A 24,774-nucleotide genomic window follows, 5' to 3' on the forward strand; every position below is an offset into this window, starting at 1 on the left:
CAGCTGAACTTTCCGAATACCGAAATTACTTCAGGTTTTTTATTTATTTATTTATTTATTTATTTATTTTATTTTGTGGTGTTTCTTTTCTGGCTGACTTTTTAGCCTTCTCAGTAGAAATGTTGTGACCTGTAAATAGGATGGGGTAATGGTGTTTAGATCTCATCACTTGGCTCTTTACTCTCACACTCATTTGACCTCTATATGCCTGTTTCTTTTCCTAATGTCATCCACATGTCTGACCTGGACTATGAAATACTTTGTTCCTGGGGTCACCCCTAACTAGTAAATCATTGTCTTTACCTGCAGCCCTATAGAGACAAGTGTGGAATATATCCTTTGTTGCAAATATTGAAGTATGCAGAGATTAATCAGACCTTGATGTTTGACTCCTATTTGTCTCATGTGTCTTGGGGGTTGGCATTGCCAGTGTAGGAATGGATTGAAAGTTGACAGTTTGAGATGATGAGCCACAACCAAAGTGTGATGACTATTTGACTCCTATTTGAATATGATGTGAAAATATAAACTGTGTTTCAGTAGTTCGTCTAGCTCAGCATTTCTTAAACTGTGCTTTATGAGCTATTAAAAGGTGTATGATGGAAAAAGGGATTCTGAAGTCCAATAAGTTTAGGAAAAGCTGAGTTAAAACTAAGAGTCTCTTAGTAAGAATTTCTCAGAACTGTTAGTCTAAACATTATGAACTCCAAGTGGGGAATATTTTATGCAGCATTTTCCAAACTTTATTTGATCCAGAATCTCCTGGGACATATCTCCTAGGACTCTGTGATGTGTTTATTGCTGGTTTTTTGTTTTTTTGTTTTTTTTGTTTGTTTGTATTTTTTTATACCTAACAAAATTTACCATTTTAACCATTTTTAGTTGTACAGCTTAGTAAGTTATATTCACAGTGTTATGCAATTGTCACCTGTATCCATTTGTCTTTGTTCAGGCTGCTATAACAAAATAGATTATAATGGCTTATAAACAACAGGACTTTATTTCTCACAGTTCTGGAGGCTGGGAAGTCCAAGATCAAGGCACTGGCAGATTTGGCATCTGGTGAGGACCTGTTTCCTGGTTCACAGATGACCATCTTCTTTCTATGTCCTTCCATGGTGGAAAGGGCAAGGATGCTCTCTGGGGTCTCTTTTAAAAGATCACTAATCCCATTTATGAGGGCTCACCCTCGTGACTTAATCACTTCCTAACACTCCACTTCCAAATACCATCACATTGACAGGCACAAACATTCGGTCTATAGCACTATTTTGAGAACTTTTTCGTCATCACAAACTAAAACTTTTTACTCATTAAACAACAACTACCCATTATCCCCTACCCTTACCTGAGACCCTGGTAACCTCTATTTTAACCTTCTGTCTGTATGAATTTGACTACTCTAAGTACCTCATGTATACGTGGAATCCTGCAGTATCTGTCCTTTTGTGTCTGGCTTATTTCACTTAGCATATCTTCCAGATTTATTTACACTGTAACATATGTCAGAATGTCATCCCTTTATAAGGCTAAATACTATTCCATTGTATGTATAGACCACATTTTGTTTATCTGTTCATCTGCTGATGAACATTTGGGTTGTTTCCACATTTTGGCCATTATAAACTTTAGTGTGTGAGTGTCTATGTGAGTCTCTGCTTTCAGTTATTTTGGGCATACACCTAAAAGTGGGATTGCTGGATCATATTGTAATCCCGTGTTTAACTTTTTGAGGAAACATCAAACTGTTTTCCATAGCAGTTACACCATTTTACATTCTCACCAACAATGCACAGTGGTTCTAGTTTCTCTGTATTCTCATCAACACTTGATATTTTCTGTCTTTTTAAAAATAGCCATTCTAATGAGTGTGAAGTGATATCTCATTGTGATTGATTTGCCTTTTGTTATTGTTGTTAACTTCCAACCCAACTCAGACTGATACGTGATTCTACTACCATTGATTACACAGTTCAGCACAATATATGACTCATGTGGGTTGGAAAAAATCCAAAATGGTATACTCCCTGTTCAATGAAATGAGTTCATTGATCACACACAGTTGGATGTGAGTAGAATACCAAATTGTTATAAAAGTTTTTAGGCCGGGCGCGGTGGCTCAAGCCTGTAATCCAGCACTTTGGGAGGCCGAGACGGGCGGATCACTAGGTCAGGAGATCGAGACCATCCTGGCTAACACAGTGAAACCCCGTCTCCACTAAAAAATACAAAAAAAACTAGCCGGGCGAGCTGGCAGGTACCTGTAGTCCCAGCTACTCGGGAGGCTGAGGCAGGAGAATGGTGTAAACCCAGGAGGCAGAGCTTGCAGTGAGCTGAGATCCGGCCACTGCACTCCAGCCTGAACGACAGAGCGAGACTCCATGTCAAAAAAAAAAAAAAAAAAGTTTTTAAATGCTTTGCTTAGCTCTCTTCTCTTTTCTCTTCTCTTCTCCTTTCCCTTCCTTTCCCTCCCCTCCACTCCACTCCCCTCCCTTTCCCTCCACTCCCCTCCCCTCCTCTCCCCTCCCCTCCTCTCTCCTCCCCTCCTCTCTCCTTCCCTTTTTGACACAGGGTCTCACTCTGTCGCCTAGGCTAGAGTGCAGTGGCGTGATCTCAGCTCACTGCATCCTCAGCCTCCTGGGCTCCATCAATCCTCCCACCTCAGTCTCCCAAGTTGCTGGGACTATAGGCGCATGTCAGCATGCCTGGCTAATTTTTGTATTTTTTTGTAGAGATGAGATAGCATCATGTTGCCCGCACTGCTCTCAAACCCCTGGGCTCAAGTGATCCACCTGCTTTGGCCTCCCAAAGTGCTAGGATTATAGGCATGAGCACTGCGCCTCGCCTAAATGCTTATTTTCAATTCTGCAGTTATTTCATCATGGACCAGTACCAAACCCATAGCAATCCACAGACCACAGTTTATCACTGCTCTCAAGTCATATTTTACATGTCAAATATATGGGAACTGTTTAATGGCATATGATAGATAGTTAAAGCAGTTTTATTCCAAAATAAGTGAAGGTATTTTTCATTCAATTCCCAAAATGCAACTAGTGAATTATGTTGGAAAACAATCTGGCCATATAATATACTAATGCATATGTTGGGTTTTAAGGTTAGTTTAAGTAGCCTGGGGAATAGTTCAGTAATTTTTTGGAGGGATAGATTCCTTGGAATCCAGATAGTTTTCCTGATAGGCTGCATTGTGGTATTGCCCCTCCAGTGAGCTTGAATGTCAAGTCCTTGAGAGGCGATACAGCTGCTGTTTGGATGGTCATGAGTCTGGAATCCAGATAGAGATAAAATCAGGGTGCAAGAGCCAACGGAGTCTTTGGGGTTGGGCACTCTATTTCCCTAACTGTCCTATGAGGAAAAAATAACTAATATATGCTATGCTGGCAAGGAATTGTTCTTCCAAAGCTCTTCCAAGCAGAGTTAATTAAGTAATGTGTGCTCACTTCATTTTGTAGTTGGTCCTCTTTGACATCAGGACTGTTAACTTCAGCAAATGGAAGCAGCATTACAGCTTAGTGCATAGTTCCAAAAGAATATCTTTAAAGCAAAACCAAATTTGATCAGTTTGTATGCTAAAAATGATAGTAGTAATTCACATTCTACTCTAAAACTCTGAAAGAAAAATCCACATTTGATCCACTTTTGTGAGTGCAGCCAGTGTTGATAGTTTTGTCTGCCCTAGGGAGTCTCATTTTCCTTCTTTTGGAAACTATTCCTTCTCTATTCCTCCCTGACCAAGGATTCACGGTCTTTTCTATCCTCTTTCATTAGCTACTGTTGGAGGGAACTTGACCCTAGACAGGTCAATATGGGTCTTTTCCTGGGATGTTTTTCAAACTGCAAGTGAGAAGAGAGTCAGTCCTCTGAGGGGGCACCAGCCTTCATGTATGACACTTGGGAACTAGAGGTTCATGTGGAAGAAACTCATGAACAGCAAGAGCCAATAAGCCAACATTTAGAGTGGACAGACAAGAGATGAAGTAAGTCCAGGTCCCCAGTACCTGAGGCCTTGGTTTCCAGCTGTTTCAGTGGGTCAGCTGCATCCCCACCCTGCGCCCTGCTGGGTCATACTGTACTCTGTAATCCAATATAAGCCTATTTACGTCTGGATTTCTCTCACTTGCAAATAAGAGTCTCTTATCATGACCCCTTCCTGCTCAAAACACTTAATATACTACCTTTCAAACAGCAAGTATGCCGTTGATAGCTTTGAGTAAGCTTTAAAAGTTAAAGTTAACATAGCCTAAGTGCTGACTCATCATCATTCTAACCCAGACTCACACTTTGCTCCCATTGTTGAAAAAACAGTAACAGATTATTTCAAAATACCGTAAAATATTCAACTTTATATTCTTTTTAAAAAATCATTTTTAGATACAGAATATGGGATGGGTGAAGTGAAGGGGATTTAACTCTTGAGGGCTAATGACATCTGTGAGTGAGAAGAAGGTGAAGGCATGGCAGAGAGGTGGAAGGAAGTAGAGGAGGCTTGTTCACACTTCTTCCAAGATTGGAAGAGGGGGCTGACCAAGAATGCCTGGAAGGATTAACAAGTGGATCCAGGAGCCTACTGATGTGGGAGCTCATAAATTTGTGGCAGTTTCAGGTCCAATCATGGCAGCATTATGTCCAGTAGCACTGGGAGTCAAGCATTAGGGACTTAGGGTGATAAATAATATTCCTCTCTTCCTCTTCCAGCTGAAACATAAACATGGGAATCAGACAGAGATCACAGTATCATCTTGACTTCTCATGGAACAAATTGGAGAACATGAGTTTAGCACTTCAACAAAGTGGGTTTGCCAATCCTCAATCCTGAATTAAATGAATGTATCCACCCATTTCTGGCACAGCTGGGCAACCACAGGCCTCCCCCACAGAGAGAGGCCCCTTACCACATGGCAGAGACCGAGAGCTTGTCTCACGGAATGGAAATGGCTGAGCAGGAATGTCCAATTTCTTCTCCCACATCAACTTAGGAAAGGAGGAGGGAGGGGCCAAGAGTGTTATCCCTGCTGATGTCCCTCCATATAGACACACAGCTGATCCTTCTTCCAGTGGAGGCAAGAGATGGCTGGTTTCGATGCCAAGGCTCATTGTCCCAGGCTAACTGTTCCATCTGTGTTATTTCCTCCTCCTAGTCCTTGTTCTTTTATAGAATGACGAAGAGGTGGGGATGCTGAAGCTCCAGGCAGCGGCCTAGACTGGATCACGAAGGAAATAAGGCAACAAGGGGAGAGAGAAATGGACTGAGAGAAAAGAGCAAAGTCTGGAAATGAAAGAGCAGATGTTATAGGAGAGAAAGAATGAGAATCCTAGAAGAAGAGGGACTAAGGTCAAAGAGGAGGAGCATTTACTTCTTATGCCCCAGTTATTGTTGTTCTAGGTGATATCTAGGTTAAAAGAGAGCAAGAGTGCACTGCAAAGGCCCTGGCAGGAGCTCACCTGCCATGTCTGAGGACCAGCGAGCAGGTGCCTGGTTGAAGCGGCATCTGGGGTGGTAGGTAGGGGAGAGCCTCGGAGATGTGATCAGAAATGTTGTGGGTAACAAGTTCTATAGGACTCGTAAGGATGTAGGCTTTTAGAAGAGAAACCTGGACAGAGAAGAGTTAGGCTATTCAGCCAGGAAGGGGCAGAGCTGGGATCCTCAATGTGGTGGTGTGGCATTTGACTCCAGACACACAGTGCTTCCTAAAACAGTGCTCTGGTCTGGCTTCCCTGGCACTGTCTTCCCTGGTTCTCCTCCTCCTCATGTTTGCTCCTCTTCAGGCATGATGAACTCATCCTCCTCTAACTGTCCTTTATATGTGGATGATGTCTCTGGGTTAGCCTCGTTCTTTCCATGTCTGACCTCTCCCAGGAAATATCCTGCTTTCCCTTGGCTTCTCCTGTGTTCCTGGGTTGGTGATTCCCAAACCTACGTATTCTGCAGGGGCCTTGCTTCTCTACTCCAAACCCAAATATAAGTCCCTGATGAGCTGTGGCTCTCTAAATATAGAGTGCTCCCAATTTATTTCCCTTCCTCACAGATCTCCTCTTGCTCCTGTTCCTTAGGATGATCTCAATGGCTGAAAACCATGGCATTACCTGAAACCCCATCTTTCCCCTCGTCCTCTATCCCCACATCCACTCAATGGCCAATCCAAAGAGAGGTGCTCATATCTTCTCCCTCTGGTTTAGCTCTCCCTGAAATCTTTTGAAATTAGTTAATTAATTAATTAATTAATTGTTTTGTTTTGTTTTTGAGACAGGGTCTCGCTCTATTGCCCAGGCTGGAGTGTAGTGGCCCAATCACAGCTTACTTCAACTTCTGCCTCCCAGGTTCAAGCCGTCATCCCACCTCAGCCTCTTGAGTAGTTGGGACTACAGGTGCGCACCACCAGGCCCATCTGATTTTTTTTATTTTTGTAGAGATAAGGTTTCGCCACATTGCCCAGGCTGGTCTCGAACTTCTGGGCTCAAGCGATCTGCCTGCCTCCTAAAGTGCTGAAATTGCAGGCACAAACTACCAGGCCACGCCAGGCCTGGGATCTTAAATGGACCCTCTCCTCCACTCATGGGCTCTCTCCCACTGCACCTGACATCTTTTCCCAGGACTCCTGTTCTCATGATCTGGTCTGGCTTCTCCACTGCCCAAAGAACAGCCCAGATCTTTAGCAAGACACTCACAGCCCTCCTCTGTCTCACTTTTCATAGTTCTCTTCCCCTCCCACCTCCCCTTTTCTCTTCTGTGATCCACTGCGCTTCTGCTCATTTCCCATCCATAAAATGTTTTCTTCTGCTTCAAGCAGCCACCCAGCGGCCACCTTCTGGGTCAAACCTCCCCAGAATTCCCCCAGGCAGAATGAGTTGCTCTTTTCTCTCAGTGGAAGAGCTGGTATCCTCATTAAGTGCTCCTGGCAAATAAAAACGCATTGAAAGTCTGGCAAGTGCTGATTGTTGTTGGACATCAGCCAGTCACTGGAGTGTGACTGTTACCCATACAGGCTGAGGCAGCAACTGTGAACACACGGCAGGTACAGGAAATCCCCAAATTCTATTAATTACTGGGTAAGGTCCTAGAGATATTTTGGTAATGTATTCCTTAAATTCTGAGTTTCTTAATTGCATTTCTGTTAAAGGGAGTTTGCTTCAAATGTAGAAAACCTAACCAAAACCATGTTTAAAAGAAAAACAAGTCTTATAGGTAGAATAGAAAAGTAACATTATTGTTGGTTGTGGATTTCCTAACAAGATCTGGGTCTTCTGTGATAGACTTGCAAATCTGAAAGTCTTTCTGAGGTATGCTAGTCCTTATTAAAATTTCTTCTTTCTTTTCTCATTCTCTTGTTTGCTTGCTTGCTTGCCTGCTTGCTTGCTTGACAAGGTCTTGCTTTGTTACCCAGGCTGAAGTGCAGTGGTGCGATCATAGCTCACTGCAGCCTCTACCTCCTGGGCTCAGGTGATCCTCCCACCCCAGCCTCCTGAGCAGCTGGGACTACAGGCATGCTCCAGCATGCCCAGCTAATTTTTTAAAAAACATTTTATAGAGAGAGTCTTGCTCTATTGCCCAGGCTGGTCTTGAACTTCTGGCCTCAGGGGATCCTCCTGCTTCCGCCTCTCAAAGCACTGGCAATACAAGTGTGACCCACTGCACCTAGGCCTTATTAAGATTTTTAGGGCAAATATTTCTTGTAGAAAATATATAAAAATGAGAACTTCAAAAGAGGTAATTCTAGTTTACATTTTAATATTTTCCACCTAGTCTTTTCATTTGTAGAAACTGAGAATTATATGGATGCTTTATGCATATATTGCATTTTAAATATCTGGCAGTAAAGGTGTCTGGATTCATTTGAAACCCAGATGAGCATTCCCTTCATTTTCTGTGAACCCAAATCCGTGATCATGGTGATCTTTCCCTAACGGGGTAAAAGAAATAAAGCCAAGAAGGTTGGGCACAGAAGGGAGCTTCTCATTCCCTGTCTGGTTTCCACAGAGAACTACCAAATGCAGGGTGTCTGCCCCAGAGCCAGAAAGCTGCTTGCTCTGTGCAGGAGATAAAGGAAAGAGAGAAACCTTTTTTCAGATGGAAATGACAACTGAAGAAAGAGAAAGGTAGCAAGGAGCTTCTTGCTTGCCTTCGGAAGAAAAGAGGAAGAAGGGCCTGGATGAGGCCCCCTCCTCCCGCTCCTTCTCCCTCTGATAGCATTGCCATGGGCTGAGGAAACCTCTTCTGTAGCTGTTGGGATCCTTGATCCAACTGTTGTCAGAGGAGACGTGCACCTGGCGTCTCTGAATATGTTTTCCCACTGAAGTGTTCTGCCCAGCTTTTAGGTTCCATCATGTAATTCCTACTCTTCTTCATGTGTGCTTTGGATGAAGTAGGCTTTTCTGGTCTGAACTTAGAACCACCATGCAAGGATTTATGTCTGTGGGATAATTACAAATGATGGCTTATAAGCAGCTACCTTACAAATGACTTTTGGTATGTAGCCTGCCCCTAAATTTGAGGCTATTTGTATAAAACTGCCAAGCTGGTGGTTAATAACAACTAAGTAACAATAGCAGCAACTATCTTTTTTTTTTCTTTGCCATCTCCTATGTAACTGGCAAGTGCTATACCTACACAGTGTGCCTGTTTTTCATAGATGGATAAACTGTTCTTCATCATCATATCTTCCATGGTCCTTTCGTGCCTGAGTGAACAAGAATGTCTTAATAAAAACTTCCATGCAGTGAGTACCCAGAAGGTGCCAGACACTGGGCTGTGTTCTTAATGCATGTTTTCTTTAATTATGACATCCCTACAGGTCGATAGCATCCCCCACCTTACGAGTTAGGAATCTGAGGATATGAGGATCAGAAAGGTTAGGAACTATGCCCAAGGACATGTAGCTAAGAAGCAGACAAGGCTTCTTACTGGAAAAGCTTCTAACTGGAAAAGCTATTTGTGCCCTGTTCCTTGATATGTTTGTTCTTCTCTTGCTTCTGTTTTCTAATTTGATGTCATAACTCTGTTTATGTGTATCTTGAACAATTCCAGTTATTTGATGGATTGTGAAGACTAAGGAATTCTGCTTTATTCATTGTTACAGATACCTAGAAGACCACGTAGCACATTGAATTGAGTTTATTTAAATATTTAGTGAGCACTTGGTACATGTCAGGAGCTTTGCTATACTCTGGGGTAGAGACCATCCTGGGCTATTCCCTCACCTTGCCTTTGGAGTGAGAAAGGAAAGGGAGTGAGTTGCAAGGATGTCTTTAGAGTAAGAGGCCCTAGGAAGGTAGCAAGCTCAGGTCTTATCCATAGCCCTTGGGGAATGTTTTTATACACAGGGCAAGCCCACAAATCAATGAAATGAGAAACCACTGGCCCATGAGCAAGGAGGGTTTAATGTATGGAAGTTACATAAACAGTGGTATAAATTCATATATTAATATTAGTCTAGTACAAAATAGACTCTTTGAGGAACTTTATGTTATGTCTGTCTGTTGAATTGAGACTCATGTTATGCACTACTTGCCAATTAGCCAGAAATGGTGACTTTCCATCAGTAGCACCTGAGGATTTACCTCATGACTTTGCGGTGGTCATCTCAGAGGTGACAACCATTTTTCCTTGAATTTTGTGGAATAGATTTTTACCACTGAAGTCACAATCCTACCTAGTCGAATTTATCTTTTAGAAATTCAAGAACCTTTTCTCATAAACTTTTTTGGGAAAAATCTCAAACATACAGAAAAATTCGAAGAAAGGTATGGTGAATAACTGAATAGAGGGTCAGCCAGCTACGGCCTATTGACCAAATCCACCCAATGCGTGCCTTGGTAAATAAAATTTGTTAGAATACAGACACACACGTTTGTTTACATATGATCTGGTTATAACAACAGTGTTGAATTATTTTAACAGAGACCACCATGTAGCCCACAAGGCCTAGAAGATTTACTATGTGACCCTTTATAGAAAAAGTTGACTGACCCTTGATCTAGATTCACTGCTTGTTACTATTTTACTATTTGCTTTATCTCTGTCTTCACAGACAGGCAGACATAGTTGCAACCTCTCTCTCTGTCTCCCTTCCCCCACACGTGTGAACATATATACACTTGCGTACTTTTTTTTTTGAACCATTTGAACATTATGTTACTGACATTATGATAATTCACCCCTAAATAATTCATATGGATGCTTAAAAATAAAGGCAGTCTCTCATATAAATGCAAAATCATAATCACACCTAAAAAATTAAAATTCATTCAACAATATCATCCAATGTGCAGTTCATATTTAAATTTGACTTTTACACCCTCACTTAGTTTTGCCTCTGGGATCTGGGGTCTAATCAAAGATCATGCATTGCATTTGGTCATGATAGCTTTGATCGCCAATTTTTGTTTTACCTGACATTGACGGTTTTTGAAGAGTCCTTTAAAAACTTCTTGCAAAGGTGTATGGGTTTGTTAGCTCCATGATAGTAAGAGCTAAATATATAGCCATTGTAGTAAAGCAGTGTCTTGTACTTCTTTTCCCTTGGGATAGAGACACTTTTAGTGTTTGGCTTCCAAAGTTAACACACTAAGATGTGGGCTTTGCTGGAAATTGTAAATGTGGAAAAATCTCAGTGTGAACAGCAAGGCAGATGAGAATTCACAGGGTGCATTTTATGTAATTAAAGGCACAGCCCTTCTCGCTTGCTCCAGTGGCTGCCCTTGCTAGCTCTTGGCTGGGTGGCTCTTCCTTCTGGCTTTTCTTCTGCCTAGGGCCTGGCCCCACTCCAGCATCATTAGGTTGTAGCAAGAAGCTGGAAACAGACCTGCAGTTATTTAAATCTTCTAGCCCAAATTGTTTGGGCTGGCTGGCAGCACAAAGCTTTTGTGTTTGCAGGCTGCGTGCTGAACATAGCATGGTGTTCAAGGGCGGGTCTGTGCGTCTGCAATGCACATAGGAGGAGGAGCACCCTGTTGAAAATCTGTGGGGGTCACAGTCATGCACCCCTTAGGGGACTACATGCTGGTCACAGGTCTTGTCCTTTATTGTGATGTCAAATGATTCCCAGAGAGTGTCAACACTTCCTTTGCTTTCCTCTGGGCAGAAAGCACTCAGAGCTTAAAGGCCAATCACTGGATACTTGCACTCTCAAGTGAAGACTCACCTGCCTCTGTACTAGTCACTCTTTGGTTTGGAGTTGCCTCATTGGGTAGTTAAAGGGTTTGTTTACTGTTCCTGAATGGTAGAATTGTACGTGAGAGGTGCACATGTTTTTGAATGTGGTATCCTCAAGATTGTTCAAGGCTAGAGTCAGTGGAGAATTTGAGAGTCACAGAGCCAAGTAAGTTAAGAGAGTGCATATTTATGTGTGTTTGTTTGCTGGTGGGAGGCAAGGAGGAAGAAGAACATCATAGAGAAAGAGAAGAGACAAGAGGAGAAAAAACTAAAATGGAAATTTCAGGAAGGCTGAATTCAGAATAAGGCACCTGGAAACTTGGAGAGGTGGGAAAAAGAATTGGTACTTTTCAGACTTAGATTTTTAACATCTGGGGAAACTTTTCCCCCCCCCCCACTGTGTGGAGTTAATTGGGAGTTGGATTTAGTAGCAGGGTGACTGGTATGGTGTATAACCTGTCTGTGCCTCAACTACTCCTCTAGAAAATGGAGACAATAACAGCGACTGCGGTGTATGGCTGTTTTGAAAATAAATAATCCATATACATCCTCAGAACAGACCAGGTAGATAGATGGCAAATGCTTGAAGAGTGTAAGCTACAAACGTTTAGTTTGTATTATTAATTATATTCACCATAATGGTCTGATATCTAAAGCCTTCACCTATCTTTAACCTATTTTCTTAACAATAATGGGTAAATTTTTTAAAGCCTTTTAAAAAAGAATTCACCAACTGCGCATGGTGACTCATGCCTATAATCCCAGCACTTTGCAGGGCCAAGGTGGGCAGATCACTTGAGCTCGAGACCAGCCTAGCCAACATGATGAAACTTCATCTCTACTAAAAATACAGAAATTAGCCAGGCATGGTGGCTCATGCCTGTGGTCCCAGCTACTCAGGAGGCTGAGGCAGGAGAATCACTTGAACCTAGGAGGTGGAGGCTGAAGTGAGCCGAGATTGCATACTACACTCCAGCCTGGGTGACACAGTGGAACTCCATCTCAAAAAAAAAAAAGAAAGAAAGAAAGAAAAAGAAATTCACCGGCAAGCTTTGATTCTCATATTGACAAAATATTTTTCCACTTTTTAGCAATAGTTTATTGTACTAACTTTTTATCTCCATATGTGCTCATAAATATTCCAATAATAATAAAGTAGGTGACTTTTATTCCTTCTTCTTTTACTAACCAATCATTTACATGTAAGCATACCAAGTGAACATCCACATGTACTTCTTCCACTGGCAATAAGAAAAGCAAAATTCCAGGGAGAAGATTTTGCTCTCTGGAAAATGATGTGACCCAAATTGGAAGTCTGAGTACTGAGTAAAGACAAGTCTGGAAGCAAGTAAGACTGGCGTAGTTGGCATAGCTAAAATCAGTAATACATTGATATGTCTTGTGATAACACAGTTAATTAGAAAAAAAGGTTGAAAACAATTTATTTCAAGTAACTGAAATATTGGGACAAAATAAGTATTTTGAAAGGATAGATGTTGTATTTAAATTAAGTAACAGGATGATCAATGCACAACTAGAAAATTTGGGTCTGTTAAAAAGGACTCCATATCACCACTTTTTTCATTCCTTGCCTTCTTTCCTTTTCTTTTCTACCTAGGACAGTCTTGATCAATGAAACATATATGGCAGAGAAGGTGGGAAACTGTAAAACTCAGGGGATGGGAGGGAACTCTTACATTTGATAATTTAAAAATGTGGAAAGTGACTGAAGGAGACACTGGTGAGGGTATAGGTGACTTCAGACTTGGTCTGAGCAGCTAGCTCACTGTCAGCCTCCAAGAGTTCTTGTGAACGATGGCATCTCTTGCCTGCTGAAAAAGACCGAGACTTTACCCAAAAAGAAAACATCCTGGGATGAAGGCACCCTAGTTGGGGGAAAGCAAGGTTGTAGTAACTCCTCATTGGTCTCCCTGTCTCCCATCTTGTTCCTTTGAATACTTCCTTCACACCATCTACCTCCCGCCAACCCCAACTGCAGCAATCTCCTTCCACCATAGATCTAGGCTTTCACTTCTCAGATACAGCCCCCTGTGACATTCTGCAACTTGCCTTCCATGGCCTTTGAGGCCTGTATGATCAGCCTCTACCTGCATAGCCTCATCTTCCTTTGGTGCTGGCCTCGGATTTTTATGCTTGAGTTCCTCACATAAGACATGTTGTTTTGCACCTCCATCCTTTGGGGGCTATGTGATCTTGGACAGTTTGATAAATTGTTCTGTGCCTTAGATCACTCATCTGTCTGTCAAAATTGTTCATAAAGTTGTACACGAATTAAATGCGTGAATATATGTAAAGTTCTTGGAATAATGCATGGTGAATAATAAGGGCAATGGAAAGGTTAGCAACTTATTGCTCTTGTTATTTTGAACCTGGATGTATTGATTTTTTATTACTGCATAAACCTAATGTGTTTAAACACCCTTTGGTTATCTCTCATTTTCTGAATGTCAGAAGTCTGGACATGGTGTAACTGGGTTTTTAGCTCAGGGTCCCACAGGACTGAAATCAAAGTATTAGTGCGGGCTGAGATCCTATCTGAACATCTTCCAAGCTTCTTCCAAGCTCATGTGGTTATTAACATAATTCATCTCCTTGCAGCTATAGAATTCATGGCCAGCATGATTTCTGACCTCACCTTCTTCTAAGAGCTTCCCTGATTAGGTCAGGCCCAATCAGATAATCTTTCTTTTGATTAACTCCAAGTCAACTTGCTAGTGATATATCACAGAGTGATAGCCCATCATATTCACAGACTTCACTTGCATTCAAGAAGAGGTGTGTACATTGGGGGCAGGATTCTTGGGGGTTATCTTAGAATCCGGACTACAAACTGGGTAACTGGGAAATATCTTTTCTCTTCACTCAGTTGAATTGCACGTGAGTGAATATATGATTCTGTAATCACCATCATTTCAGATTTTTGTAGCATCTTTCTCACAGCATTCAGATGGAGTCACATCAGTCTGGCTTCTGGAGCCGACATTCCCTACCCTGTAGTTTTCACTAACTGATGGAATCAGTTACCACCTTCAAAAGTCTTTTAGGAAGAGGACAGTTAGAGACTTGTAACTGGTAAACCTCTTGACTAATATCCTGGAGTTCCAAAAGGATGACCCACAGTTTGCAGTCCCTTTCAGAACCATTTGTTTGTACTTAATGACTTAAAATAGATGGAGACTGACCCTCCTTAATTGTCAATGGTGCCTGCCAATTCAGAGTAAATTTGTATCTGCTAGAGAAAATTTCACTTTCTTTTGACAGGCTTTTGCATTAGTATTTTAAAAGCTTTCCCTGTCCTTTTTTTCTCATTTCAATTAAGTCTAGATTTTTTTTTTCTTGCATTTAACCCAGTTTATAATCCACAAAGAGGTATTACTAGTCAACACCCATAAAGGTATTACTAGTCAAAACCCATAAAGGATGTATATACAACAAGACATGGACAAAGAAGCAATAAGGAATACCTGTTTTTGAGTACAGTTCCCCCTAACAATGTTAAGTTTTCCTTTTTGTTTGTTTGTTTTTGTTTTTGTTTTGAGACGGAGTCTCGCTCCGTCGCCCAGGCTGGAGTGCAGTGGCACGATCTCGGCTCACTGCAAGCTCTTCCTCCCGGATTCCTGCCATTCTCCTGTCTCAGCCTCTCGAGTAGCTGGGACTACAGAGCACGCCCGGCTAATTTTTGTATTTTTGGTAGAGACGGGGTTTCGCCATGTTAGCCAGGATGGTCTCGATCTCCTGACCTCATGGATCCACCCGCCTCAGCCTCCCAAAGTGCTGGGATTACAGGCGTGAGCCACTGTGCCCGGCCTAAGTTTTCCTTTTAATGGCGTTTTACTTGTAGTTTTATAAAATGTGTCAAGCTAAAGGGAAAAAGGAATCTGGCATGGCTGTGGGTTTGGAGGTCTGAAGTGTCTGTTTATCTGGCATTTCCTAACAAAGTATGATTTGTTATGCAAGCTATGATTTAGACCTGACCATAGCTGCCTTAGTGACCAGTATCCCTACAGCAACTTGGGAGGGGCTGGTTCATAAAGATAATCTAAGATAATATAGACTTGGATTTCTTTTTTTCCTTCTAGGACAATATTATCTTATTCTTGAGAGGTTGTAAAGAGCTTGGCCTTAAAGAATCTCAACTTTTTGACCCGAGTGACCTCCAGGATACATCCAACAGAGTAACAGTCAAGTAAGTAAAGCATGATTTATGTTTAAGGGAGGCTCCTTTATAGTTTGATTTGCAATTTTGTGATGATGTTGTAAGTTCTAAGAGACAGAGAATTGGTTATGCTTAATAAAATAAAAATGTGAAGGTAAAAATCAACTTTCAAAACAACTCACATTGGCTTTCCCTCTGTGCATAGATTTCATTCTAATCATAATTTTTTTGAATGCAAAAATCTTGCATATAGAGTTTGAATTTTGAAGAGAAGGAGAAAAATGTTAAATAAAGCTTAACAGGGAGGCAAGAAACAAATAGGCACAGAATCAGTGTGTTAGACAAAAACTTTTATTGGCGCCAATTGAGCATTTGAATAGGCTCTTGGAAGGTAAACAGATCTGAACTCTGCTATGCAAGGAAGGCATTAGATTTTGGAGAACTCACTTCTTCATTTACAATTGTAACTGTCTTCTCATATGTGTCAATGATCAAGTTCTTTGAAGATGGATCATTGGCACTTTGACTATATCTACTTAGTGAGCCCTGTTTGGGCCAAATAAGTCTTGGAGCAGAGTGTCACAATAAAAGAGACAGCAATGTACTTCATGTAAAGAAATAACTTGTGACCAGGGTATGAGATGGCAGAGATAACTTTCCTGTAGTTTAGAAGTTCTTTAGATCCTGCTGATTTCATATAAAACATTTTCCACTTTAGCCAAACAATGTTTGACATGGATATGCCTAAATAGTAAACATAGTTTCATAGATAGGGTCTGTGAATTAGTAACTTTCCTTCTTTTGATTGTTTTTGGAGTCATTTTATCATGAAAGAACAGAAAAGGGAGAGAAGCCAAAATTCGGAGCTGTTAATTTTATATTATTTGCTTGATTTTATACTATTTGCTTGATTTTTATACTATTCGATTTATACTATTTGCTTGATTTTTATGCTATTTGGTTTTATACTATTTGCTTGATTTTTTATACTATTTGATTTTATACTATTTGCTAGATTTTTTTATTTTTTACAAAGGATGAGGAAAAATAGGAAAAAAGTGACTACTGGATAAAATAAAATTTGGATTTTATATTGGATTTTATGATTCATGACTGGGAATATGGGGGAATCAGTGGTGATCTGTTATCTAAAATTACTTTTCTATGTTCTATGTGCCATTCTTTAAAACTTCTCTTGGAAAAATTTTAGCTAAGCGAAAAAATAACAGAGTAAAATTTAGGATATTTGAATATGGAAACTACACTAAACCTCATCTTGGTCATCACATGCCCCATTTATTATTGTACTTAAATCTATCCTCTATAAACCATTGTTCACTTTAGGAAATTGTTTCAGGTTCTGCCTCATCTCCCATTCATAGTTTCACCCGGGTGGCAACTGACCAGAAACAATAGTAACTGTGCAGCTTAGTAGGTAATAATTAGTTACACACACATTGCTTGGAGGGTGAAGGAAAGGTCACTTTGAAAGTGTCTGCTGCTGCATTCATTTTTTTTTTTTTTAGAGCCACTTTAAATCAATATGTTACTAAACCAGATTTCTGAGCCTGATTGGTTTTAAAAATTCAGAACTCGTATCACCTTTATTGCTTATCTACAAAAAACTGGGCATCAGGAAAATGAGGATCTAGCCCTAGGTCTGCTGCTCACTAGATCTGAAGCCCTGGTTAAGCTCCCTTCTTCAGCAGGCCCCATGTATTCATCTAAAAATGGAAACTGGACAGAATATTCCATCTGGTATTATTCTAGGTAAAACTTGCTCAGTGCAGATATGGGAAGATGGAACAACCGACTTGTAAAGAAAGAGATTTTAAATCAAGGTGTGGAAAGAAACCTAAAGGGGAAAATGTCACTTAGGCAAATGATACATGGATACAGTCCCTTCTTAGTTACTGTACCATCTTTTTGTTTTCCTGTCCATTTTTCCTTCTTTGTTTCCTGTCTCCTTTTCTTCCTTCTGCATTCCCTCCCTTTTTAATCCTGTCTTTCTTTCCATCTATCTCTCCTTTTGTATGTCTTCTCCTCATTTTCTTTTTAATGTTTCCTTCACTTGAGTACTCTTATTTTCTTTAGGCAATACTTTGCCATCACATTCCCCCATGACCCTGGCATTTTTCATTCATTCATTCAACAAATGTTTGCTGAGCAGCTTCTATGTGTTAGATACTTTTCATCACTAGAGAAATAGAATGAACTCAGATAGCCAAGGTCTTCTGCTCATGTGGAGTTTACAGTCCAGTGTCAAGAAACAAGAAGCAAAGAAGTAAACAAAGAAGATCATTGGAGGAAGTGATAAGTGCTGAGAAGAAAATAAAATGGAGTAATAAGCAAAAGACAGTGGCCAGTCCAGAGGTGGCTGAGGGTGGCTTCTCTGAAGTGCTGGCATTTCAGCTGAGCAATAACTGGCGGCTGAGACACACATGGGAATGAAGAACAGGCTGTGGGAAGATCTGTAGGGCATTCAGGACAGAGAAAGAGCAGGTACAAAGGCTGGGGAAGAGGAAGAACGACAAACTTCATGTTTAAAAGAAAGAAAAGTAACTGGTGTGGTTGAAGGATAATGTGTAAGGACGTGTGTGGTGGGCGTGGCAGTCCACAAGCGGGGTAGGATGTTGAGCTCAGAATCATTATAGAGAAAAAACATTTTACTGTATGAGTATTTCAAAGAACATAAAGAATTTTAGCTTAAAATGATTCTATAAATTCACTTACAGTACTTAGAAAGTTGTTTATAGTTTTAGTAAGTAATAGAGTATGGAATAAACTATTGGATTTCATGTATTTTTGATAAGTGATGCTGGTTTAATTTGGCACTGTGCAGGGAATGCTTGTAACATATGCAGATTTTGTAAACTAAGGTAGTTAAAGTAGAACTGCTATATTTCTCTGTTGTCCCTCTGAGAGTTGAGCAGGACATCCGTGGACACAGAGAGGAGCACCCCATTGCCACCAATTACTAGCGGAAGCAGTAAGGTATAGGGATAGATCCCACAGAGGAGCTTTGGATGGTTTTCTGGAAGTTGTGTTTTAGAAAATACTCTTTCGTTTAGCTTTCATGGTAGGCAGTTTTTCTTGTGTGGTTTTTTTTTTTTTTTTGTAACTTGAGTAGACCAAAAAAAAAAAACAACGAAAAGCCTGCAAGTGATTACTGCATGTGTAACTTAGTGAACTCTACCTGTAATGGATGCCAGACAACCTTGATGGGAAATGAAAGTATAATCTAGACAGGCACACAGCAAGTATCATTCCAGGGAATCAAAGTAACTGGATGAAAACGTACACAGGCTCTGGATTGCTCCCGAGTGTCTCTATCAAAATTTGGAAATATTTCCACATAATAGGTGGGAGTCATTCAACAAATATTTTGTGAGCTTCTGTGTACCAAGCACAATTTTTAGCACTGGGTTAGAGTCTCAATGAACTTTTATCATCAATGCAGAAAAAGCTCTATGTTCCCTATTCTTAATTTGTTTTCCATAAAAGTTTCAAATCTTTTATAGATTTTTAAAAATCTGGTTTCTTTCTTAAATTAAAAAAACCCTAGCAGATTGGGAGGCCAAGACGGGCAGATCATGAGGTCGGGAGATGGAGACCATCCTGGCCAACATGGTGAAACCCCATTTCTACTAAAAATACAAAAATTAGCTGGGCGTGGTGGTGCGTGCCTGTAGTCCCAACTATTTGGGAGGCTGAGGCAGGAGAATCACTTGAACCCAGGAGGTGTAGGTTGCAGTGAGCCGAGATTGCACCACTGTACTCCAGCCTGGTGACAGAGCGAGGCTCAGTCTCAAAAAACAAAAGCAAAAACATAAAACAACAAAAAACCCTACCACATATCCAAGCAGGTAAGGACATCCCTTTTTTTTCCCCTGTTAAAAACAGAAACATGAAAACATTTTTTAAATCAAATCCAAACTGGACTAATGCTTTCAATCTAAGTCCTTGTTGATGGTTTATTTCCATGGTATACTACTTGCTTTCTATTTCTTCAAATTTCAAAAGACTTAAAATGGTCCACTTATTCATGAATATGTACGTTAGGTCAATATATGCTGCAGTGAAGTAATCAGGGTCTAAATACTTTAAGGAATTCTTGACTGGTTTATGTGATAGACTTACACTCCCTTCCCCCTCACTGAAGTTACTGTGGAAAAAAGAAGTGCAGTTTGTTTTTTCTAGTGTTTATTTGTTGACGTGTTAAAAAAAAAAACTTTGAAATAATTTTGCAGGAACTCTTATATTTCATTGTATGAATATTTCAAAGTAGCTTTTCTGTTTATAGTTAGAGAGTAAACATGGGTGGATATTTGAGCATGCATGTGTGTATATTTGAACATAACAAGCATATTTTCCTGCTTATGGCTTATTCCCAATGCTAATTTATGTCCGGAGCAGAAAAGAACAAATATTTGGATAGGATTGCTTCTTGTACACATATTTTCAGGTCTGTCTAATTAAGTAAGATTTCAGACCTGTGTTAAAAATACTTGCATGAAGATTTTGGAAGTGCAGTCCGATTTCAGTTTGGCAGTGGTCTATAATCAAGGCAGAATCTTCAATGGTTAATCTTTGAGAATACAACTATGAACAGTCCTAGTTCTAATTGGACTTTTTCTATTTCCAGACGTTATAAAGCATCATCTTTTTTTTTTTTTCTGAGATGGAGTCTCGCTCTGTTGCCCAGGCAGGAGTGCAGTGGTGCGATCTCTCCTCACCACAAGCTCCGCCTCCCGGATTCACACCATTCTCCTGCCTTAGCCTCCCAAGTAGCTGGGACTACAGGCATGTGCCACCATGCCTGGCTAGGTTTATTTTTTTGTATTTTTAGTAGAGTTGGGGTTTCACTGTGTTAGCCAGGATAGTCTCGATCTCCTGACCTTGTGATCTGCCCACCTCGGCCTCCCAAAGTGCTGGGATTACAGGTGTGAGCCACCACGCCCAGTCAAGCATCATCTTTTTATACTGTACTGTGGAACTTTAATCCCACTTTGTCCTTCTACATTTTGTTTTCTAAGTAATTTTATTCAGTGCCCGAAATCACAAAACTTAAGCCTTAAAAAATAATACATTCTTCTGATCTCATTATATATGTTAGCTTCGAGTACATCTTAGTGGCATTTAAGGAAAGATCACAATTTAGAATCTGCTATTCTGACAATATTTTCTTTTCTCTTTCCTTGACTAGGAGCCTTGATTATAGTAGGAAGCTGAAAAATGTAAGTATTTTAACTTCCAAACTTGTATCTTTGATGGTTCAAGTGTAAAGTTTAGCTAAATTCAATGCTTCTCATATGCCTTGCCAGAAAAAGTCCTTAGAAAGAAGTATATGTATTTCATAGAATAATTAATGACCATGATAGAAATAAAAATAGTAAATTGTGTATGTGTTGGGCTGGGGTGGTGGTGGTTCTCTTTATTTTAGATAAGTGCTCAATCCAGAAATAAACAAGTGAAAGCTTGTGCTCTGTTTATGCTCTGTTTATGATTCAGTTTCTTAAACACAAAACGATCAGGCTCAATACTAACATTAGCCCCTTTCCATTTGTAGGCACAGATGGGATTATTAAATTAAGCAGTTTGGCAAATTGTTGTAGGGTAAGATCTGCATAATATCAATAGTGTTGACTGCCATGAGTCTATACTCTGTGTATTTTGTTCTCCTTTTAATCTTTTGCATTTTTATTAGTACTTGCCAAAATGAACTTTTTGTAGATCTTATTTTCAAAAGGCAAGTATGTTAGTGCTGTTTTATTTTCAGTTTAGATTGAGGAATGAAAGAAGTTACATTCTGCCTCTAAAATTTTAAAATTGGCTGAAATCTCTTTTTAAAAAAATCTCCCCAGGTGCTATTATATTTGATTGACATTTTCTTTCTTATCTTCTTTTTCCTCCTCTGTAAAACTAGAGGTATATGCCATTTTTCATCATAAAATTTTAAACAAATCAGAAAACCTTTAACCTAAAACACAACACAGTGTTTTTTCCATTCCCCCATTTTACCTTTTAAGATAGCCACATACTCTCAGCACACGTTAGTTATTTTACGGTCCTAGTTAATGTCCTGACATTTGAATCTCCGGAAATTTATTTGTAAGCAATCAGTTCAAAAAGATGTTCTGGAAGTTTTGAGGGGCTCATGAAGTAAAATTTTCCCACAGAGGTAGAAAACGGAATCACCTCTTAGCATCAGTGCGCATAACCATATTTTGGGTCTGTCGCCAGCTGATTCATGTAACTATATCATGTTGTCCAAAGCATTTTCTGGCCTACCAAGTAGAAGGAGGCACAATAAGTACTTCCCAACCTGGCTGAAGCAATAAGACAGAATGTGAAGAGAAAATACTCCTCTTAGCTTCTACATGGGCCTCAGTTCCCTGTAATTCAGTGTGAAGGAGCTCATCTTCAGCTGACTCTGCTGGGTTTCATGGGAAGTGAACGTGAGGAGGATTTGCTTTTGTGGACAGTTTCTTCAGAAATACGAAACAAAAGTAACTTGGGACTGTAGCTTCAGACCGTTGAATACTCATAGACATTCTTAAATATCCAAGGTGGTTTAATTGGTAGCAAGCCTTGTCAAGGCTCAAAATTTCCCATCTCAGATTAATGGGAATCTAACTATACCCCAAAGCTAGGTATCTGCAGATCACATTCTTCATGACACTGCTTTCCTCCTACTTTTATTAGTAGAATTATGTTGATCCTGTGCTTGGAAACGCTAATTAACCTTTATCACTTGTTTGGGATTTTTTTTGCCATTGACCTTAGCAGAACCTCTGTGCCCACAAGTAGAAATTATGAGCCTTCAAAAGCACCTTTCTCAAAAGGAATTGACAGTCTCTTTCATTGCTTCTCTGGATAAAGATTCCAAAGCATTTTTGAAAAATTTTGCTGCCTAATTGTGAAACTTTCACTACATAAAAATAGTGTTGGTGGATTAATTTTTCCTTCTTGCTGACTTAGAGATCATTTCCTTACAACCTAACTTTTCCTAACATTGGAGTCGTTTTAACTACTGAACCATGTTTGTGTTGACTGACATGGCATTGGGTTCTTATTAAAAGTGATTTTACATTTAATGAATACCTCATGGGTGGTGGTTTTTTAAAATCAGTGTAAATCAACTCTTTCCTTCCTGCCTTCCTGTTAGTGGTGCATTATTGACTCCTTAGTTTCAATGTCATTCTTGAGGGAAAAATCTGCTCTTGTGCGTTTTGTTCCACAGGTATTAGTTACCATTTACTGGCTGGGAAAAGCAGCGAATAGCTGCACATCCTACAGCGGAACGACACTGAACCTGAAGGAGTTTGAAGGATTGTTGACTCAGATGCGAAAGGTAACTTGGCTTTTCTTCTTTATCCCTGAGCGGTAAACAAGGTGGGAAAGCTACACATTTGCTTGTTTTTAAGATTACTGGACTACTGGGTTGTGGAATGGTATGGGCCAAAGATAGGCACTCAAGGAAATGATCATTTGTCTTACTAATGACATCTCTGCCTCACACATCTCACACCTACCTGCACTTTCATACCCTTCACAGAACAGGAGCTCTGAGCTCCATCCAACTTTTTAATTCCAAAAGAGCAAATTCAGTCTGTCAGTATATGCCTTTGTATGCCAAGAAGCTCAGTGCTTGTTTTCTTGGGGAAATAATGCTTGAATTAAACAATGCAGTATTATGCAAAAATGAAGACTCGCTCTGCACTTTTGTCCTAAAGGACGTTTTGCTTACCAAACACTGGGGCCTTGGTGTGGGTGAGGTAACGAGAGCCAAGCTCTTACCTTGGCATACACTCTGGACAAGCCGGGATACCTTAAATGCATTCTCCTCTAGCATGTGCATGTTATGGTCACTGTTTTTGAATGACATAGGAATTTGGAAAACATTTCATACATTGTTAAAAGCTTCATTTGTTTCTTTGAGTATAGAAAAGACTGACCTAAGGTAGGGATTTGTCAAGGAAACAGTTGGATGTTTCATGTGTACTTGCCTGAATGTTTCATGTGAAGGTCCAGCAATATATGTAACTCATACAAATGGCTAGTACATAGTATTACCCAAGAGAGGCCCTCCCAACCCGCCTTAGTGAGCAGGTAAGGCTTATTTATAATAGACTTCCATGCACTTTTTCTATTTTTTTATTTTTTTGAGATGGAGTCTTGCTGTCACCCAGCCCGGAGTGCAGTGGCGCAATCTCGGCTCACGGCAACGTCCGCCTGCCAGATTCAAGTGATTCTCCTGCCTCAGCCTCCCAAGTAGCTGGGATTACAGGCAGCTCCCACTAAGCCTGGCTAATTTTTGTATTTTTAGTGGAGACAGGGTTTCACCATGTTGGTCAGGCTGGTCTTGAACTCCTGACCTCAGGTAATCCACCCACCTTGGCCTCCCAAAGTGCTGAGATTACAAGTGTGAGCCACCACACCCGCCCCCTCCAGGCATTTTGGATAAAGTCCACAGTAGAGGACAAATAATTGAGGCCTTACTCGTCCTCATTTCTCTAGCATGCAAAATAAATGAACTAGAAACATTCAGTTCCTTGCAATTTTTCTTTTAATACTGAAAGCAAGAATTGGTTCCAATTTTCTAAACATTTATTTTCCTTTCCTTAAATTAAAGCTAATAGTCCTGATAGTTCTTCACATTTGGCTAAGGCCAGTATGGCTCATATATTTATAAATGGACAAAGCTTTCATATTGGTCGTAACGCACATACACAAAGTATTTTAAGCTGAATTCCTTTAAAAATAAAATAAACACACGTACACAATGAAGCACAACTCATTGCTTCTCAGTCTCACCTCTTATTTGCCCTTTAATTTCTCATCTAACGTCCAGTCTGGATTTGAGAGTCTAAATGTTTATTGTTTTTATATTAAATTTGGACTTGAATAATAATAGATGGGTCATCAAGCTCTGTCTCACAGTTCCCCTGCTAGATTCTATTGGAATCTGATTTATTCTCATGATTGACATTTCTTACTACTAGTCCAGCGCCTGTAGAATATGAGAAGCTATTGGTTTCTTCAGCTCTCCTAGCTTCTCTTTCTACAGTTAGTTGCTTCAACTGCTGTAAAATGACCTGTTGTTAACAGCTGTTACCCTTTATGTTGAATGTAGATAACATCACAGGACATGGTGGAGTAAGTAGTATCCCAGGATACATGACTCTTAGCAAAAATGGCCAGCCATGATACTGCCATATCTCCATCTAGAGAGAAAATGACTTGAACTTCACTGGTCTATCCAAGCACCTGGAAGTACTAGTTTTATAGGTAATATATATAATCTCATTTTGTCAGTTAGGATCGGGTTCAGCTGGGAAACGCAAAAGCCTCAAAACAACAGATAAAATAAGATAACTATTTCTAATTCACTTAAACGAGACGTGGACATGAGCAGTTCAGGGCT

At 40.2% G+C, this 24,774-nt stretch overlaps 1 protein-coding gene across 22 annotated transcripts in view; it reads left to right on the plus strand.

Moving 5' to 3' along the window:
- Positions 1-24,774, plus strand: part of LIMCH1 (LIM and calponin homology domains 1) — a 342,237-nt gene that overhangs the window by 224,628 nt on the left and 92,835 nt on the right. For all 22 annotated transcript variants that reach the window (XM_033214074.1, XM_033214076.1, XM_033214081.1 and 19 more), the window contains 3 exons: positions 15,271-15,377; positions 20,554-20,584; positions 22,591-22,701. In XM_033214074.1, the coding sequence (XP_033069965.1) occupies positions 15,271-15,377; positions 20,554-20,584; positions 22,591-22,701 (249 nt within the window). The remainder of the gene's footprint in view (positions 1-15,270; positions 15,378-20,553; positions 20,585-22,590; positions 22,702-24,774) is intronic.

Source organism: Trachypithecus francoisi, unplaced genomic scaffold, assembly GCF_009764315.1.
Source record: "Trachypithecus francoisi isolate TF-2019V2 unplaced genomic scaffold, Tfra_2.0 Lachesis_group1, whole genome shotgun sequence".
Lineage (NCBI taxonomy): Eukaryota > Metazoa > Chordata > Mammalia > Primates > Cercopithecidae > Trachypithecus > Trachypithecus francoisi.